The 21,360-nt window shown below is 36.5% G+C and overlaps 2 protein-coding genes across 25 annotated transcripts in view; one reads left to right on the top strand and one right to left on the bottom strand.

Moving 5' to 3' along the window:
* Positions 1–21,360, top strand: part of ZFHX4 (zinc finger homeobox 4) — a 181,687-nt gene that overhangs the window by 1,421 nt on the left and 158,906 nt on the right. Inside the window, exon 1 of one of the 3 annotated variants that reach the window (XM_077876500.1) lies at positions 1,186–1,390. The exons of the other annotated variants lie outside the window; for them this stretch is intronic. The gene's annotated coding sequence lies outside the window, so the exon portion shown is untranslated. Of the gene's footprint in view, positions 1–1,185; positions 1,391–21,360 lie in introns of those variants that run through there. 3 annotated transcript variants of the gene reach the window in all.
* The window catches only part of LOC144300474 (uncharacterized), a 76,195-nt gene that overhangs the window by 44,318 nt on the left and 10,517 nt on the right, over positions 1–21,360 (bottom strand). For 6 of the 22 annotated variants that reach the window (XM_077876505.1, XM_077876504.1, XM_077876503.1 and 3 more), the window contains one exon: positions 16,325–16,441. In XM_077876505.1, the coding sequence (XP_077732631.1) occupies positions 16,325–16,408 (84 nt within the window). In that variant the 5' untranslated portion in view covers positions 16,409–16,441. The other 16 variants (XR_013367145.1, XR_013367135.1, XR_013367149.1 and 13 more) reach the window with 13 other exon arrangements.

The raw sequence follows: 21,360 nt of genomic DNA, 5'->3' as shown, positions 1-21,360 counted from the left end.
CCCGCGCTCCGGCCGCCGGAGGACGGATGCCAGCCGCTCGGGGTCAAGAATCTTCCCTTCCCTTTTGGCAAAGGGCAAAGAGGGTGCGTGTGCGTGTGTGTGTGCGCGTGTGTGTGTGTGCTGGGGGGGCTGTGGCCGGCTGTGAGAACTGGTTTACCCCCTGCCCCCCCTCCCCATCTACAAACGAACTTCACCTTCCTCGCCTCCCTCCGCATCAAGTGCGCCTCCCGGCCGGAGCAGCGCAGGGGAGAGGGGCTGGAATGCGTCGGGTCTCGCCTTCCTGCTACTTCTAGTTCACTCCCTCCTCCCCCCATTCTTTCAGCTCTTTCCTATCAGAAAAAAAATTTTTTTGATAATAATAATAATAATAATAATAATAAAATGTCTCGTGGAATTGTATAAAGTTTCTGTGCCGATGCCCAAGTTCCTGAGGGTTCCCCATCCTGGCCCCTTCCCCCACGGAAGCCGGTGCACTGGTGTGTGTTTCTTTTGTTACCTGTGATCCGGGCGGGGGGCTCCTTTGGCGGCTCGGGCTGGGGTCCGGCCCAGAGAGGAGGCTCCAGCGGGCGCCTCTGGCCGCGACTCCTCACTTCCGCGCGGTTCTGGTGAGATCTTAGCTACCGTTCGGTGAGACACCCTCCTTGTAGGTACCAAAGGTTCAGATCGCAAACACGGACCCCCCCCACCCCGACCCCTACACACACACACATACACACTCACACTCCACACGCACTCAGGCACACATTCGCCCCACGCCCCCCCCCCCCACCTCCAGCCCCCACCTTGCCTTTCCCCTCCCCCCTTCCCAAAAAAGCACATACACAACAACAACAACCCCCCCCCCCAACCAAACAAAAACCCAAAGACAAGTTCACTGGCGGAAGATGGTGGATTGACACTGACTCAGACAGAGGCAGGTTCACCAGGAAATCTGGCGGTCCCGATTTCTGACAGTTGCATTTCCTCTCCTTGAGTCCTTCCCCCCCCCCTTTTTTAATAACTCTGTTCCATGTTTAATCAAGGATCATGTAGATGGCAAAAGGAGAGACAGAGAGAGGAGAGAGAGGAGAGAGGAAGAGAGAGAGAGAGAGAGAGGAGAGAGAGACAAGAGACAGAAGGAGGGTTCTTTTTTTTTTTTTTTTTTTTTTTTTATTGTGTTCTCCTGGATTTTCAGTGGCTTGATCCCTATAAACGTGGAGTGGTTAAAGCTCATATGTAGTATTATATTTTTAGTTGGGTGGATGGATGGAAGAGTCAGGGAGAGGCTGCGGCTGCCGCTGCCTTTTCGGGTGTTGCTTAGATTAAGGCTGAGACTTGGCTGCGATTGGGACGCGACAGTGACACGGGCATCGATCGCTTCCATTGAGAGCAATGCAAAAACACAGCCCGGGTATGTAACACTCTCGGTGCCATCAACATTTGTTTTACTTTATATTTACTGGCAAAACTGACAGAGCAAGCTCAGACTTTCTTTCTTTTCTTTCTTTCTTTTTTCCCCTCTTTTCTCTTTTCTAACTGAAGAATAAAAAAAAAACAATTGTGTATAGAAGTTGTTGGAGATGATGGCTTAAATACAACAGAAAGGAGATATTTGGAATTATTTCACTACCTCTGTGACTGATTGTGTTTTAGAGTTTTTCTTCTCCACAGAGGAGCATATTACAGAAAATGAAGGTTTTTCTTTTTTTCCTTCCTCTTCTTAAAAAAAGAAAATCCTTAAGGGAATATTTGATAGTTTTCAATGTTTGCGGTTTCAATCAGCAGGAAGGCACACAAAAATAAAAGATGGCTAGCCAGCTGTTTTAACCTCTTGCACCTGGCTTCAGTGTGGGGATCATAAGGTTTATATAGTTATTTTTTTAATGGTTTTAATATTTATGGCATAAACTGGGGAAAGAGCATCACTGTGTATTTATTCAATAGCTGGTTGCTTTTGGATTTAAAAAAAGTAAACTCATATTTAAGTGTTTTCATTTTTATGGCAATGAAGATAGAGCCAATGAAATATGAGGGAAATACCATAAATCTGAAAAGTGAAATGTACCTAAGGAACAAAGAAAGGTCAGGTAAACCAGCTGTGTAAGTCAAAGCAATAGCACCAACTGTGGGGTTAGGACAGGGAGAGTGGGCTGTGGGTCTAGGAAGTGAAAGTTGCCACTAAAAGTTAAAAATGAAGGAAACATGTTCAGCTCTATTGTAATCTTTAGCAGTTTTTAGCAGATGAGCCCAAGTCTGTTCATTAATTTTGAGCTAGTTGGATTATTTTTAAAGATGCTGCACCAGCAAAGGAAAGCATAAAGGATGCTGAGAAAATCGCTGTTTAATATTGCAGAATTTACTGCTTTCATTCTGACCATGAGCCTAAATTTACACAATGAAATTTGATTATCTCTAATAACAATATTAGATCCTCCACTGGATGGATGAGAATTGAGGTGGTTTTGTTGATTGCAAGGGTTTAATGTTGCATTTCAGAATCTGATGTGGTTTGGCCTCCCTTCCATTAACTGGAAAACCCCTGAGGTTTTACAATTATTTCTTAAAGATAATACATTTAAGATTGCATTGGTAGGCTGAAGAAAAGTCATAAAGGCAAGAAGGGAAGCCCTTAATAACTCTTGAGATTCAGACATGTTCAGCAGTTAGATTGGCTCTGACTTCACCAAGGGTCGACAATGTGTCATTTCCACGAAGCCAAATTGCCCTCTGCCTATATGATATTAATGTGCAAATCAATATTTCAGGGATTAAATTTCCCTTCTTCATTTTTTATGGTTTCTACCTCAATAAGTCTCAAGTCTATTAGAAGAGGCTGGATGATTTAAAATCTTTCACTGCAGAATGGCTTGTCGTAGTCTTGTTTCACAGACCATTTTAGGATTTTTGTTATAAAGACTAAGGGCATCCTAAAGAAGTTGTGAGGGAGTATAGAGGCATGCTCAATAGCATAAAGCCCTTGTTCGATTAAGAGCTAAGAGGTATTGGAAATATAATATATATGTTTATGCAACACACACACACACATTCTGCTGCTTTAAAAATATTATGTTAATCACCTATTGATTTATTTCAAAATCAATCGAAGTCCCTTTCTTATTAGTGATTTGTTCAGCATTCTTGAGGACTATGTTAATTTCCTTAAAGAGTGTGCATGAATTGGCTTGGTGTGAAAGTATTTGGGAGGGCATTTTCATTTAGCAGTATTTTCCTAAGAAATATTTCTAGAAACCATTGTTTGTAAGAGTAATAATCAAGTGTTGTCATCTGCATACGTTGTTGTCATAGCTATCATTGCATTTTGTGGCTGAATGATTTAGCTGATATCTGTTAAAGGAGGCCTTCTCCAATTCATTTTACACTTATTTCAAGTACTTGGTAGGCACAATGTTTCTTTTAACTCTCTTGGAGAAACACATTTGTAAAAGAAAATATGTGATTTGATTGGAAATAATACAAAGCAGAAATTTGGGAGGTCAAAATAAAAGATTGTGACTTTATCACATAATCTTGGGAAGGCCTACTGTCTATCATTTGGTGGTGGTTTATAGTCTAAAACCATCTGGACCAAGTTCCGCACAGCTGCACGAATTTCATATGTGATAGAACATTTTTTCCATTCAGTGTGAAATGTTCCTTCCTAAAAAACGTACACCAGACTCGCTTAATTTAGTCTGTTAAAAGAAATGCACATGAAAAAGGACAAAAGGCTCTTTAATCTCTGCAAGCTGTTTGTTTTTCTTCAAGATTCCTGTCTGTTTGGGTTTGAAAAGTCATGTTTATTGAGGGGATGATTCTGAGGTGTGACATTAAAATAATATATGATTTTTGGACTGGTGGCCACGCTCCTGCTTAATTTGCAGAACTACTTTTTATGCCTGTCAAAACATAGAGTTAATCTATCCTTATTTACAATTAATCTCAATAAAATTAATCTTAACTATGCTTTATTCAGTGGCTTAAAATATCTAATTATATTCAATTAACTGCTGTCATAGTAATTAACATTGCTTAATTGCCTCTGCATATATTTATGTAAAGCTCATTAGGTGCTGATGCTCCCTTTTCCTTTTCTACTTGCTATTTTTGCTGTTGTCAAACCATTTTCATCTCCCAAGGTTCCACAATGTCAGTGAGAGCAAATTCTTAACATTTTCTTGAAATGAATGTTATTGCTTTTCTATGAGAAGATATTCGTTATAAGTCTTTAAAGACTAATCCAACCCCCCCCCCCCCGCCCCGGGCCTTTTCCCTCATCCCTGGTCCCCACCACAATCACAAAATATTTTCTGTCATTGTTGCTAGAAATATGAGAAGCCAGGTTAAGCTTTGTGTTTATAAATGAGGAACCTTTCTGTGTCTGCCTAGGGGCTGTACCCACAGGCAGAGTTTTTATCCTCTAAGACCATTCTAAGGGTTAAAGACTTGGCCAAGGTTCAAACTGAAAAGCGCCCAGGGAAAGTGCATGTGAATATGTACAAGTTTCATGTAATTAGTGCTTAATTATATTAACATATGCAAATTGTCAACTTAGGAGCTTGTTGAGCTGGCAAAGATCAGCTAGGCACAATTGCTGTATTGTTCTGAAACAATAATGGATTTCAAGTTGGATTGTGGAAACACATAACTAGCTATCTAATTTAACTCATACCATGGTGAAATTTCATTAGTCTCCATGGAGACTGGTTTAATTGTGCTGACTAATGTTCTGGGCTGCAGAATGTCCTAAAAAGAAAGCGTTGTTTGCCTAATCCACCTTACAATGACACTTGTTTGTACATGTTTCCCTTGTGTGAGAATTTGCATATGCAAATAAATAGTTTCTCTGCCCCATTTGTCATGGCTGTTCATTACCCATGAAGAGGACATTGTTACTAGGCTGTTACTGAGTCTCCCAAGACAGGATAGTGTCAACCAGTCCAACTACATTCTTTCATAATTTGTTTCTGATTAATAGACCAGAGTGAGTCTCAGTCTCTTTGGGCATCTGCAAAGGGAAGGTCAGTTCTGTCACAGAAAAGAGTTTCTGCAGTATACTGGGGGGACTTTTTCTCCTTATGATCATTCTCCTTTTTCCATTCATTGGTTAACACCATCATATTTAAAATAATGTATTCTTGTCCTAAGAATGCCTCTACTAATAATCTCTAGTTTCCTAAAGCAAAAAGATAGGAAAAGAAAGGAGATTCTGTTATTGGAATATTAATCCTGTTTTTGACAGAAAGGTAAACTGATATAATTGCTTTTCAGTTGAAGGAATGGGGGTTTATACAAGTGTGAAAGCATCGGAAAAGGATTAGCATTTTTTTGCATAATGAAAAGCTCTGTTGAATAGGGTTCTGAATGGCTGACTGAATGACTAAGATGAAAGGAAGATGAAAATGCAGGCCCCTCTTTCTTTATGCCTATGCTCTGCTCTCTCTAAAGTTATGTTTGTCCAAGACTTGAGAAAACAAGCAGGGGCTCAGATTTCAGCAACTTATAAGATGCCCTGAGTTTTCATCATCACTGGGAAGTAATATGTATGACAATAGTGCAGCTAGAGGATGATAAACAGAGGCTTGTACGTAGAAGAGTATTCAGAAACATGCTAGGCTAGCCAAATATTGACTATTGAGTATCGAGAATTCCCAGCACTTTGCTGTCAAAAACAGTTATTTCAGAGGAGGCCAAGAGTATGGCGTGGATATTTAATTTAGTTAACGATGGAAATATATGGTGTTCCTCCTCCGCCCTCCCCCATAGGCTATAAATAGTTGTCTCAGTTGGTAGAGCACCTCATTTGGGAAAGAGTTGTGTATCCTGACTTTTGGCAATGTTAAGTGTGCTAAGTGGCCCATCAGCTTTTGTGGTCGGGAGGGGTTAGTAGAAGAGGATACAGTTATTTTCTTAGGATTTAATTCATCTTCATGTTGCTTTGTAGGTATACTGTGCATTTCATTTCAAGATAAGTCTTTTTAAAAGTGTCTGAGGGTTGTATGTTCATTTTTGGAGACAGTGGCAGTAAGGTTTTCTCTTGTCACTAGTTAGAGCTGTATATCAGTTGACAACATGGTCAGGGCTCTTAATGATGTTTCTTCAACCATAATTAGGGCAGTTAAAATACCATAAGTGTTAAGACACTTCGAAAGGTGGGAATTGATTCTTTTGTACATATGTAAATCAAATGCAGTGTGGATAATTATTTATATGTATAGGTTTTAAACAACCTCTTTCCGGTTTTGGGTCACAACAGATGAGCCATTGAAGGCTGCCCCAGAGCAGGACTGAAAGATTCCACCAGATATTAACCTAACTTGTTTTGTTTCTAGAGTGTAGAACTTCTGTTTGCCTCATCACTTTCGCAGTTCAGTTGCTGAGGTACTGTTAAGAACGTTACTTGGAAACTTGGGAAATCAGAAGTGTTTTCACGTAAATTAAAGTATAAGGGTTGCCTCTTGAGTACAGAATATTGTAAAGGAAAAGTGTTTGATCTTTGTTATATAAAGTCACCAAAATTCTTTACTGGAGTCCTTTTAAAAATTTGTCAAGAAATTCTGGATTGTTTCAGAAACTTTTATGGTTAACTTTATGATACGCTTGCAAAAAGTCTTAAAAGAACAAAAAAAAATCCACATGGAGGCTGTTTTACATGCAGAAGGGCTTATTAAGGTATTTCCATAAGAAAAATGTGTTAATTTAAAAAATAAATTCATTTATATTTTAAGACATTGTTAACCAAGCACCATGTGTTGTAACTGGCAGCTTTCCAGCCACCATGGAAGTGGATCACACATGGGTTAATAGTAGCTTATGTGATGTCTGCATTCTTAGGAAATGGGCAAAAGCCCAGGGTATTCTGATATCAAGATTTTAGGAATCAGACAGAAAGCAGAATATATGTTTATATGTGAACAGATGGACACATGTGAGAACTAAAAGTGCACAATTTCTCTTGGCACTTGTTTTAGTTATCCCTGATGATATAACCAAGATCTTAGTGCATTCGCAGTCTTTGATGGCTAAGGACAAAATGGTCTTTTAATGAGGGCTCAATGGCATTATTTTCTTGCATAAGGATTGTGCCCCTGTGATCTTACTGGATTTGATGTTCTGTTAATTCCCTAGTTTCAGAGGTTCACAAGTTGCTTGGAAAGTTTGATATGGTTTCACGTTTGACTTACAATCTTCGGTCCAGGAATGGCTGCTCCTCCCTCCCCTCCCCTCAAAGGTTTGTGAGTGAAAAAAAAAATTTTTTTTTGCCATTTTCAGGCATTTTTGAAGATATGCACACAACTTAAATATGGCTTTGACACCAAAGTCCTATTTGGCAAGTAACTTATCTCTGATATAATTAGCCATTTGAACATTCTAGAGATTGAAAAAATAAACAACATTTAAGAATTTGGGTGGCTTGACTTGGTTAATATGTCATAATGCCCTAATGGTCCAAGACAAGTCCTGAGTAGGTGTTTTAGTCATTCAGGTCAGGAGTTCGCATGCCAGCATCATGGATTTCGATGATTGATAATTTCTCATGTTTGCTTGTCCTGGGGATATGACAGTGCACAGTTGATAATTTCTGAATGGTACCCTATAGCACATACCTCTAAAGGCAAAGTTTATAGGTTCCATTGTATTCTAGCTATAAAAACAGAAAGCGTTCTGCAAGTATTTACTCAGATCTAAATCATTTTAACCAGGGAAAATTGACTTTTGGGTTAAAATATGCATTTTATAACTGTCCATAAAATTCTTTTCCTTCACTGTAAAGAAGAAAGGAAATCCATAGCTTTAACAATATTTAAAATACAAAAACATATGAGCTAGTGTGTGCCACCTGGTTGTACTGTTAAAAACAAAACAAAACAAAAGTTTGTAAGAGAGAGGTTTATGGAGAATCTTAAAATTCGTCTGCTTGGAAAAGTAAATTGAAGAAGCCCAAACATTTCCCAAAGTACCTTAATTAAATCTGAAAGGCTTTATTAATGTGGATTCTCTAAGATACAGTTCTTAGTACGTTTTTTTTCCCCCCTTACTGTTAGGAATAGTGCAAGTAAAACTTAAAGTTTTTCTGAGCCCACTCCTTAATTGAGAACGAGTCATCCATCTCTTTTGGCTTAGTACATCCATGCTAGGAGTGTGTATAAAGACACGGATACACACACCGACTCTCTTTCCGTGTTAGTATCTCTCTTTCCTTTCTAGATGTATTCATAGGGGTAGCCTGTGAAATTTTCCCTCTGTAGACTAAATTCCTTTCATTTTCTAAGAACTGGCCAACATCATCATCACAACAAGAAAGAGCAGGTAGGTTTGTAAGGCAAAGTATCAACATGCAAAAGCCTGAGAATACCCTTGAGTTAATTCAGTTCAGCCAGCTCATTATAAAATATGAGATATTGAATTCAGGAGAAGTCATCGTTGAGTAACTAAGCAAGTTAGGAAAATGTCAGGACAAAACTCAGATATCCCAACTCTAGGACCAATGGTCACACAACTATATTGGCTGCTTTGAAAAAAGGTTTGTTACCTAACTGAGTATGGTGGTAGAAATAGAGAAGAAAAGGAAAATGTGCAGAGGTAATCCAACGGTGATACTGTTTCTTCTAAGAGATGGATTTCTCTGCTACAAAAAGAAGACAAGTACAATCTGAATGGCATCTTACCACTGTGGAAATAATAATAATAAGCATAATTTTGGGTCAATTAAGAGGTCAGACTAGGTGCTTTGAATGGTCAAGAAGAGTTTATGGTTCATAAAAGCACTAATGATGATCTCAGTGAGTTAAAATGTATTCTTAATAATCAAGAACATGATGTTACGAAGAATAAGATTTCTATTCTATGTAGGGAAAGTAAATGAAGACAATGCTGTGATATTGTAAATGCAGCATAGTGCACAGAAAGCATGACACAGTAAAAAACAGACATTCTTTTGATTCTGTCTACTTTGGATTCCTTTTCATTTTATTGTATTATATTTTTTTTACATTCAAAGACAGGAACAGAAATTTACCGACTCCCAAATTCTCTGAGAAGTTCTTATATCCAAAATAGAAAGATTCAGTATGGTGTTTCTAATTCAAGTATGTGAATGTTGACTGCCTTTTTAAGGGCTTGGGTTCCTTTTTAATTGAGTTTAACTTAGGTTTTAGATTTTTGAAAATCTACTCAGTGACCAGTAGAAATTGTGTTAGAGCTACTAGACACCTGAATTAAATTCTTATTATGTGTGACGTTATCCAAATGATTTAATCTTTGTAAGCTTCAACTTCCTCATTTGTATCTTAAAGTTGCTGTAGAGATTACATTAACACTAAAGTGTTGCAGACATTAAAATAAGTAAATGTGACAAGGTCTGATACCTTATGTTCCCCTTTTCTTCATTTTCAATAGTTGGTTTTACTGTAATGCTCAACCAAAGAACATTTGATAAATCAAGTCTACATAGCTCTTTTGAGTAGGGATGCCCCTCTTTCTTAGAACAGAAAGAGAAATTAGGAAACAGGTTTGCATAGAAGGTGTATTCTTATTGACAGATACCTAGATGGCATCTACGTGGATAGTCCCCCACCTCATTATCTGCTACTCCATCATCATAAGTTGTTTTGGTTTCGAGGGCTTTTAGATGTTTAATGCATTTCTGGGTCTTTTCCTAAGAAGCAAATTAGAACAGGAACCGTTTTTAAATAATTCAGACCTTAGTCTATCTACATGAACTCAAGATTCCAGACTGTCCATTATATGCAATCATAGAAGATACCGCAATGCTTAGTTCAGTCTTGTTGACCCAGCTTGTTTGAAAGCCTTAGAATTAGAGGATTTCCCAAACTGGATTAGATGCCATAGAAATACCTTTCCATATTTTTTGCATTATGATATTTTGATGCGCAACAAAAACAGTACAGATACTATTATATGGTACCCTGTCGATCAAGATTTATACCAACTTAGAGAAGAGATTCAGTTATTAATAATAATCCAGTAATACTATACAACCTTTGAGTTTTCTTGAAGGATTTTATAGCCAACTTATGAGACTCTTGGTTTATCTCTTGGAGAAAATCACAATCCTTTATCTTTTTATAATAATGCATTATTCATTGGAGGAGAACTCAGGTTCAAAGATGATAAGATTCATGACAAGGGTTAATAAATTTATAATACAATTTTTGGACTATATAGCAATAAAAATCCATTTCTATTATGAATTTTCTTTTTTAAATTCATAATAATTTCTTCTTGTGATACGTGTAAAATGCACATTTGAAATTATTGTTTGCATTTTTACTGGGAAATGTAAGTATACTTGGATTGTAAATTTCCAGCTTTGAGTTTGATTTTTGCTTAACATGTGTGGCTCATGATCTTTGTTAAAATTTTTCTTAAAAACAAAAGTGTATGTCTTGCCTATGCTCTGGTCATTTATGAGTGGCCCTGGACTTGACAATTCACTTGAAATACATTAATATAGAGCTAAACATTTATTGAATACAGATAGGATAATGGTATATTTTACCAGCAGAAAAACAATTAGCATCTTAGCATTTTTCATGATGCTTGTTTAAGTGTTTCTTCAAATAAATTTCAGCCTCCATGAGGGCAGCAACCATATCTGTTTAATCACTGTATTGTGACAGATATAATTGGCAAATCTTTGGTGCTCAATGAAATACCTATTGAATGAATGAAAAAAAAAGAATAATAGTTAAAAATATAAATAGAAAATTTCAGTTTACTATTCTACTGGAATCTGCCTCTCTTCTTGAAATCTAGATACTGAAAAGAAATATACAACCTTAAAAACATCTGGGCTTGTCTTGGAAAACTCCATAGGGAAAACTATCTTCTGCGCAATCTAAATGGGTTTTTATATTAGAACCATAGATTGCTGTAGTCAGAAGGGATATAGCATAATCTTCTCGTTTAACCCATAAGGAAACTGAAGATCAGAAATTCCTGGGAAATATCACATAACTTCAGAGCCTAGCTGATCAGATCTAATGTGTATGTGCCCTTCAGCAAATTATTTAGCATTTTTCACCTTAGTTGGCTTAGCTGCTCCCATATCCAGAAATTCTGTAATATTAACGTGAGAATAATTTCTGTAATGCTAGAGATTTTTTCATTTGTGCAATTGTTCCAAGCAAAGGAAGATTTTTCGGTTGGTACAATTTCTAAGATGACCACAGCACAAGCTGACTTGCCTGGGATTGTAAAGTTAAGCTGCTCAAGATAGACAAGAATTGCTTGAAGGGTGAAAACTTGCAGGAAAAATGGGGTGGGTCATTTAGTTCTTGAAATGAAGCAGGGTGCAGATTAGGAATCATTATGGTTTGCCAGAAGTCGCTGGTCATAGAAGCCTGTTTAAGTGCTCACTGTCAACAAGGAAATCATGGGCAGTACTTACAGTGGCTCACCTCTGATTTATTCATAAACCTCACACGAGCACTTGGCTTTGTTCTTGCTCTAGTAAGGGGGACTGATGCCAATAAGAACAGGAATAAAGAGCTCCTTGCATGGTCCAAGAGTGAATAGCACTTTACCTCAAAGCCTGACCTCCTTTCCTGAGGTCTGTTATGCTACAGTTGACTCTGATTGGCTGTGTGTTCGCAGATGAAATGAGAGAAGAGGTTATAACAAGTATCTACTCTGCAAACTCCATAGTATACATAACAAGAACTACATAACTGGAACTTGGGTTCTAACTTAACCTAAACGTTGTGATATTTATGCTAAATGGAAAAGCTTCCTTTTCCCTTCTCCTTTGAAGCTTGAAAAGTTTTACATTTAATAATGGTTGGAAAAATACTGCTTCCTTCTAATTGAAGAATAACAATGATCTGGAAGTAAAGTGGGTTTTGACAATCCCTTTCTCCATTAAAATGAATTTAGAGAGACTTAATAATATAGGAAATTAAGGGTTCAGGAATAAAATATGTACTACTACACTGAGATAAAAACAACAACAAAAAAAAAATGGGCTTGCCGATTGATTAGCCATATTTATCTGAGACTCTTTATTTGTGCCACTTCACAAATTACACTATGTTCCAGCCGCCCATGTCGAAGAGAAGGGACCTTTAAGAGACAGTCAGCTGGCTGGTTTGTACTGGGGCAGAGGTTGAGTAGAGTTACTTAAATCCCCAGAGCAACATTTAGTTAATGCTAGTCTTCACCAGCCGCCCCCCCCCCCCATTCCTGTCCACTTTGGCTTCTCTTTTTTTCCTTTTGATGAAGTTGGTCTCTTACTACTTAAAGTGCAGATATTTACACAAAAATTTCCTCAGATTTTCACAACACATTAACCCAGAAGAGCCATATTAGGAGATGGTGATGAGAGTTAATGATATATCTTTAGATAAAGCCATCCTCCCATGCAATCACATCAGAGTCATCAGCTCATTTGTCATGGCTGAAGTGAAAATGTCAGGACCAATGAGTGTATGAGTGCTGAAGGGGGCGAAAGGGCTTTTGGAGAGAGACATTTTTGTGCTGGGAGTTAGCCATGGCTTAGATTTAGCTCCAGGGAAATATTGGGATTAGCCAGCACTGTGTACAAATCCTTAGCATAACAGAATTAGTTGGGAAGGTGGAGAGGTGGGGTCATGAGGATGGGTACATTTCTAGAGTTGTGCTCTAGGATGCAGGCCAGAAACTATGGAAAAGAATGAGGTGACTTATTAAAAATTGTTTTAAGGGATGTGGTATATGCAGGCTCATTGATTTCAGCAAGGTTGAAGGCATAGATTTGAATGGCATCAAGGGAAGACCTGCAGTAACATGCACTAAATATGTATATATGGCGTTTGTTTGAATTCGGTCGCATTAAGAAATAATTTAGATCTAACATCTAAAAGCCTTTTGGGGGAGATAATATTTGAGTACAGAAAGGTAAGGTTCAGACATAAAGTACTTTTGATAGTATTTTAGAGTGGAAGTTAATACTTAATTTAAATAACAGTAATGATAGTGAAATACTTGTTGCATTGTTGAATTTACACAAGACTAGGAAGCTAAACTTTCTTTACACAAACTTCATTCTGAAACTTTAATTGAAAAGTAACTTATTTTCTTTAGTTACAGAAGTTCTTATCTTTGATAGACCAATACAGCAGATTTATTTCATTTTGAATCCAGTGAACTGTTCTCTTTCAGATAATGTACCCATACAACCTTTTCTTGTTTAATTCTATTGATTTACAGTGTTAAAGTGAAATAATCTGATACCTGTTTCCTGCCCTTTGAGTATTTGTCGTCAAAGAAGCTGATTAGTTTTTTCCCCCAGCTCTTTAGCTGTTTTAAATGTATAATTATCATTGCATGTCATTTGATAGCTGCACTAATTGCTGCCAACTATTGTCTGTTTGCACTTAATGCTGAAACCTGATCAACATCCTGCTTTGGTTGATGTTTGGTGGTAAACTTTAATTAACTCTTATTGCATTGAAGAAGAGTTCAGGCTTGGTGCTAACTAATCATTTACCTTCATTATGTCCTGACAGCTCCACTTGTTCTTGGTCCTAATAGATACACCAGTCAGTAAATAAACCTGCAAACCTCATGCCTTATAGTTGCTCCACACTGGTATTTTGCTACTTAAAGTATAAGATAATTGGGCCCAGATAATTATTTAGTTAGTTTAGTATCTCTAGTTCTGCAGACACTAATCTTAATTGCCTCTTTCATGCTGGACAATTTCATTTTAATAGAAACTGTAGATTTGAGATAACATTATTCCTTCAACATGGTTCCTATGAACATGCATCTTTTGAATCAATACAATTAAGCTTGTCTCCTGTTGGAATTCTTGTCATTATTTTTCCTGAAATACTTTTCCTGTAATGATATTGAAGTTAAAGTAATCAGGTTACCAGCAGATCATGTAAAATTCAACTCAAAATTGCTGGCTGCTTGATTTTAATTTGTCTGACATCAAGTTTGTTTGAAAAGGGATAATATGTGGGTAAACCAAGGAGCTTATAATTATGGTTGACGTTTGTTTGTTTATAATGAAATCTAATTAAAGTTCATACATTTAAAACACAAAAGTTAATTACTGAATTGCTCACTTCACTTATGGACAGCAGTCAAATTAACTTTCAGGCCAAACACACACACACACACACACACACACAAACAAAGGGCTCTTCATAACAGAAATAAAATAACCAACTAATCTTAGTGATCAAACATAAATTTGCCAATATTTCATCCAGAAGAAAACTTGGCATTCCACTTATGTTCTCTATTATGTTGGTCCTATGTGGTTTTTAATATAAAATGATTTAAAATATTTACATGGGATATAAAAAGAGACTTGTATTTTGTAGACTCCAGGAGTATTGTATAAAAACAGGTACTTGGTAGTGATTTTAAAATTTATGCATATAGCTTTCTTCATTAAAACTATTTTGAAATCGTGTGAAGTCATTGAAGTCATTGCTCAGGGAATAGGAATGTTTGTTGGAATACCTGACCTGTAATTAGCTTTATGAAAATAATTATGGTAGGTTTAGCCTACAAAGAATGATATATTTTTTTTTAAAAAGTAAGAATGTACTCACCCTTTTACACTTAACTGCTACATTGGTTATGAGATCATATTGGTGGAAATCATGAAATTCAGATAATTACAATTGTTTTCCCTTTAGGTATTTAATTACCAGTAGTTCAATAATGGACCTTATATCATAGATAAAGAAGGAAAAAATACTTGTACATGTTAGAATATATTGTTTTCACATTGTATATGAGATAAAATATATGTGCGGGATGGTTTTCATTGGTCTGGTAAATCTCTTTTTGAAGTTAAATATTCTATAGTTACAAATGCCTTTATAAAACCAATTAAGTTTTTAAATTGTTACTATGTGGCAATTTAAAATGGTTATCTACTAAACACTCTGTGTGTAAACCAGAGCGAAAAATAAATAAATAAATAAATAAATAAATAAATAAATAAATAAAAATAAATAAACCAGAGCGATTACTCAATTACATTTTAAAAGACTAGAAATATAAGCATTAAAAACGTGGCAAATATTATTTACAGATCTTTAAAAATGATTGATACAGTCCATATTTTTCCAAGGAAAACTAAAAGGCTCCATGTTCAAGCTTTCTATTTAGAAGTGTTATTGACTTGAACTTTCAAATATAGTAGGGATTGTAGGAGAGGAGTCTAAGGGAAAATGATTCCTTCCATTATTGAGATGCTTTGCAAAATCGAGTGTAATTTACACAACCTTTTAGTATTTTCTGTAAGCATATTTATATATATTTTAATATAACACATGATTGATTTGTAGATTAACATTTATTTAGGGAAGAAAAATGAAAAGGATCATATAGTCATTTAACTCTGATCCTACTTTGCATATTTGAGACAGAGAGAAGATGATTAATACTTATGTATGGCTGGGTAACTGGCATTCAGATGTACCTTTTTTTCTTCTATAAAGAAAGAAAGAAAAAAGCCAGTATATTCTCATAGTATTGGCAAACAACAGCTTTCTAGTAATGCTTTAGCTGATTAGGACATCCTTACCCTTTAATGAAGCAATCACTACAAAGCCCCAATGTCAGCTGGAATACTAGCAAAACAGTATCAAAGAAGGAATCAGAAAGAGGCACTGAACATAATTACAGTTCATGTCCTTGTCTCACACCAATGCAAACTATTCATTTTCAATTAGAATGAATAAGAAAATTAGAAATCAACTAGATTGGTTAGAAGTACCAAAGTTTGTTTACAGAGGATAACTAAAGTATTGAGTCCATCTTGCTCACTGATTATGAAATTTTCCTGAAGCAAACAAATAAAATGAGTCATATAATAGTGTAATTTGGTTAAGGAGAGATTATTGATTTCTCTCTAAGGAAAGTCACTGGAGTTTGATTAAAGTTGTGAAGAAAACTGAGTACAATTCCCATTTCCCACAACTGTACAAATCAAGGACTGTTGGATTCACTGGAAAACTGTACCTTTTCTCTTTAGTTCTCCAACACGCATTTAATGATATGTAATTGTCACTAGACGTCCATGTAGGGTTAGGGATATGAGAGGGAATGAGAGAAAATGAAGGTGGGCAGAGAAGGAGAGGAAGAGAGAGAAGCGAGGGAGAAGAACACTACGCCAATCACAAGGGTCCTGTTTATAGAGTAGGAAATAAATCTGCATTGAATAGCTAATTTAGGTTTTAATGAGGAAAATAAGGGGAAATGACTTAGTTGACTTGCACACTCATTTTTTTTTTTTTTGGTAAACTTTCCCTCTTTAAAAATTTGCTTATTTTAAATGCTTAATATATTTGGTTACATCCTTCTATTCAAACTTAATTACCTTCTCCCCTTTGTCGTGACATGGGTGGAAAGTTTTTGCCGTGTCAGGAGAGGTCGTCACACATTCTTTTGCAGTTCTCTTCATTAATTCCTTCTTGCAGAAGCATTTTCTCTCGTGCTGGGAAGGTAGAAGGGTGTAACAGAAGAGCCCTGAAACATCAGCAGGAAGCTCTAAGCTGGTTAATGCAGTATAATTGTCTGGACATAGACTGGTCTTTGTTTGTGTGGTTCACTCCGAATCAGCTGTAATTAACTCCAGAGTGTTTCCAGATTGCCAGCAAAGAAAAATTACAGCTTTTCTGTTTTAAATTGTAAAGCTCACAAACATTAACTATGCAGATTGCTTTTACTTTGATATATTTCTATCCTGTAAGGAAAAAAAAAAAAAAAGCTTATTTGGCTCCCCCCACCTCTAAAAATGTGCTTTTGTTAAGTTATTTGATTTAGTGTCTATTGGAACATAATGGCTCCTTAATAGTTGAAATCTTTTTACTTAATATTTTCAATCCTTTGACATCCTTGTATTTGCCTTCCTTCTTGCTAACGTTTTTAATACCGCAATGGGAAAGAAGTTATGTAATCTTTTATGAAATACTAAACATATACTAAAATAAGCAAATTGCAGAGAAAGCTGCCTATAGAAAACCACCAGCACCAACTTAAAAGACTGAGATCAAAGATGTATTCTGACGTAAAGGGTGCTGCCACACAGGTACTTTACCTGTGTTTTGATATATCAAAAGAGAGACTATGAGAAAAGGGCAATTTCATTACCCTCTTCTCCTGGTCAGCACACCACACCCTTTTAAAAGCTTCTGTACAGTAGTTTGTAATTATGAATTCCAACATGGGTAAAAATGAGGTAGCGGTGTGAGCTAATACAGCCTAGTACACAAAAGATCTGTCAGCAACTGATGCAAAAAAAAAAAAAAAAAAAAAGTCCAGCCAAAAATCTTTTTTTTTCTTTCTTCTGAATTTAACAATAAGGAATTTAAGCCTCAATGTGGCTTTAGCAACCAAAGAAAAGAAGCTCTTGGTGTCTGCATAATACCACTTTGATGGATTTTTTTCATCAGTTCTCTGTACGTGGCAACAAATAAACAAGTATAATTATACTTGTGAAGGTCTATTCATTGCTTTGTCAGGATTAGATATATGTGCCGTTTTCACACTGCGCCTCTCTTTTGTCTTTGCCTAACTCACTATGACATATTGATAGAGGATTTGGAATGGGGAAAAGGCCACAGCAGAGACAGTGATGACCTTTTGGAAACTTGATATAATTCAAGGATTTTTCTTTCTTTCTTTCTCCCTTTCTTTCTTTTTTTTCTTTTTCTTTTCTCTCTTCTCTCTCTCTCTCTCTCTCTCTCTCTCTAGGATTTGTTACTTGTTACCAAATTCTCTTGTAAGTGGACAACTTTTAACCCGTTAAAATGGAGTAAATAAAGACTCAAAGTGCTAGGAGGTTGGCTGAAGAGCAGAGGAGAACAAAAACAATAGGCTAAGGGGCGCATTGGTCTTCTTTCCCAGCACTTAGCAGAGTGGCTAACCTAGCATTCCTTTCCCATTATTCTGTCCTCTTGATCAGATCACGTTCTTTTTAATCATTTCACAAGCACTGTCTCACTGGACCGTAGAGGAAGGCTGGGACAATCTCAATTAAAAAAAAAAAAAAAAAGAGGTAAAACTGGCCTCTCTGATTTTGGGTTCTAATGGGAACTCTGCATTCTGAATGCAAAGGAATTCTTCTATTGTTCAGAAAGCACCCTCTTTCATTAGCCAGGCTCCTTGTAGGTGGGTTTGGTCATTTAGCAGAGCTGAGTTTAGGCAGCAGTGACTGCAGGACGAAAGCAAGGCAGAACTAGCAATAAAAGTTCTTTTTCTGCATATTGTCCATTAGTTCCGAAAAAGGGATTTACATGATCAAAGTCACTGATCTTGTGAATTAGTGAGAATACCAAAAAATGTGTACACATATTCTAAGCAGACCAGCAGGTATGTATTGTTCTGAATTTAGCATTAAAATTTATCAGTTGTTCTCTCTGGGATTTCTTGAGGACTTTGGTGATTTTTTTGAAAAATAGAATGCTTGGCAATAGAGAATAGAATTGGTAAAAACTAAAAAGAAAACAGCTTAAATAGAGAAGCAGCTTTTATGGTGAGTTTACTTGTTACGCAGTCATTTTGAAATGAATCTGTGGTTTAAGTTAAATGGTTGTCTTTGTGGTCTTTTTACTGGGACTTACAAAACTTTGGTATAAATTTCCTAAATGGGTCACATTGATAAAAGAAAGATCTTGTCTGACATTGATGAGAATGAAATCACTTAGCATCATATTTGGTATCACTGCATATACTGATTTAATAACTTTTTAACTGCACAAACTAAAGTGACTCCATCGAAATATACTGGCAACCAGTGCCATGGTCATAGTCAATAGCTACAAATTTTAAAAAATCAGTTATTATTAGTTGTATCAATCCAAATAGGTTTGCCATTGTTGCTTTGGGAATGAAATGTAAATGTAAATTTGATTGTATAGAAGACTTATTATGTATTTGATTCAGTTTCTGATTAATGTGTAGCTTATTGAGAAAAAATTGATAGGCAATTTCCTGTAAAATTATGTGGGAGTATTGTAACAAGATGTATCCTACTGCTTTGACCTGTGATGGATTCTTTAGAGTAGTTTTCGTAATTTTTTTCACATAGCAATAATGTTACATTTTTGAAAGTTACTTCTGGCTCTATTAAGATAAAATAAAAAGATAAGATCTACTTCATATTAAGAAATATCGAGGTGATACATTGCAGTGTCCATTTGGCGTCTGGCCAAAATTATTAACCACACGTTACATACAACTCATTTGAGGTGTATTCAGCATGTGTGTAATAATTCTAGCAAGTGCTTCTGTGGGCTGAGAACTGTTGTAGGGGTATAGGTAAAACAGAATTAAAATGATAATAAAAGTAGCCTAGAAACTCTTTTACAAAGCTGTAAAGTGCTTGGAAACTTTTCTTACTTTTGTAATTAAGGTGAATTTTCTTCCATATACCAGCCTGTTATCTGATTATGGGGGGGGAGGGAGGAAGACACACTGGGTTTTGGAACTTTTCATTTTAATCTTTTAGGATCATTAATTCAGTATTATTTAGCGCCTTCCTTCACTCCAACTCTCTAGTCTCCTCCTGACTTCCTCATTTCCCTCAGTCTAGCAGGGCATTATATTTTAGACATTTTGGCTGCCTTCAGTATGTATACACATTGTGCAGATTTGGTAACTGCACAGGTAAACATTAATATTTGTGGACTAATTAGAAAATTATTAGGTTTTCATGCTTATGGTTATCAGATTATTTCAGTGGGTTTTCAAAGCTGCATGCATGCCATGAGGATAATTAACCTGGAGCTCATCAATGATTAAAATTACACACTAAGCTTTGTGATGTTTGATTCGTGAGCAATTAGAGTGTCATTTTAACCATTGCAGATACCAAAACGAATTTTGATTTCATTTTCCATCTATGTAGATCTTTTGATGTATTTTTAAACTGATCACTTCCTCTCTGATTTAGTGGACAAGATTAAATTTGATTACGGTAAAGAGTATTAAGAAATTATCTTTCATACTTCATATGTCTGTGACCTTCAATGATGTCTTTCTTTGATAAGAACTTTTAAAAAGGAATTTCTAAAATACTTAATATTGGTGAGCCCAGAACTTTGTTTTCGTCTTAGCTCTCTGTCACTGTGAAGTCTATGCAATAGAATATAGCAGGGTGAGGGGCATCCAGAGCGAGGTACTGCATGTCTCTCTTAAACAATAATAATATGTAATGTAACAGAGCAACGTCAACCTTTCAGATCTCAGAAACTGCCAGCACATGTGAAAGTGTGGATACTTTTAAATTAAGGGGCTACTTGCCTTGAAGTTATGAGTCCCTTCAATTTCAAGATTTGAAAGAAGGTTGCTTACCTGCTTCATAAAATCAAGACAGTGCCTATGTCATAGGCTGAAAATAAATACTAAAGTTTCAGACCACTCAACTGTTGTGTACAGTGCCATCATTCTGCAAATGGAGAGATCTGCAGGGACTCAGAGAAGCTTAAACTGTAATCAAGCTGCTATTACAGTAGCTGAGGGTTGCAGGCACACATATAAGTGGGCACACACACACACACACACACACACACACACACACAACACCTGCACACAGAAGAGAAATGCATTTCCACCAATATATATATGCCCAACTTTTCCCTGGCACCTTATCCTGATGCCAGAAACTGATATGACTTTACAGAGTGCATCTTGTTCTCAACAAAGGGAATTTATGGTCTGAGATGCCTGCCTGCAAAAAACTAAAAAAACTAAAAAGATTTTTTTTTTAAATGATTGAAGGATTTTCATCAGTAGTGCTTGCGTATGATTTGTTAAGCCAGGGGAGATGTTGATTGAGGCAGTGGTTGAGAGATGAGCAACTCACCAGGATTGATAACATCAAACTGGTATTTGAAATGGTGTTCATTACGTATTGCAGTGAAAAAAACTGAGTGAATGCGATTGTCCCCTAGGATGATAGCACTGGTTGCAGTAAATGTTAATTTCTGTTCTGTTGCCCATTGAGGGGACTGAAGTGTGGGGAAGAATTGTGATTGGTGCTTAATCAGGGCCAGCCAGATACCTGCTGAGAGCTTTTGCACAAGGAAGATTTGTAGTAAGCTGATTTACTGGCAAAATGAAAACCAGAGAAGAGTTTGGGTCTGTGCTGCCTGTGACCGTAATATTTCTAATTTTAAGGTTCCTTTATTGTTGGTCTCCCTCTCACACTCATCCCCTTCTTCTAGTCCCTGCCCGATAAAGTAAAAGGTAAAATTTTAAATTACAAGTGTTTGCGTTGTTCTTGTATTCCTGCTGTCGTGTATGAAAGCCATTTACATTTCTATTACGATAAAGGGGGTTTTAAAGCCCTGACGTGTGTTACATACATTTTTTTCAGAAACCAGAAATGAAAAACATACGGATCGCCGATAC

This window comes from Canis aureus, chromosome 28 (genome assembly GCF_053574225.1).
Source record: "Canis aureus isolate CA01 chromosome 28, VMU_Caureus_v.1.0, whole genome shotgun sequence".
Classification (NCBI taxonomy): Eukaryota; Metazoa; Chordata; class Mammalia; order Carnivora; family Canidae; genus Canis; species Canis aureus.
Note: the sequence above shows the minus strand (reverse complement) of the source record. Positions and strands in the feature narration are given on the sequence as shown.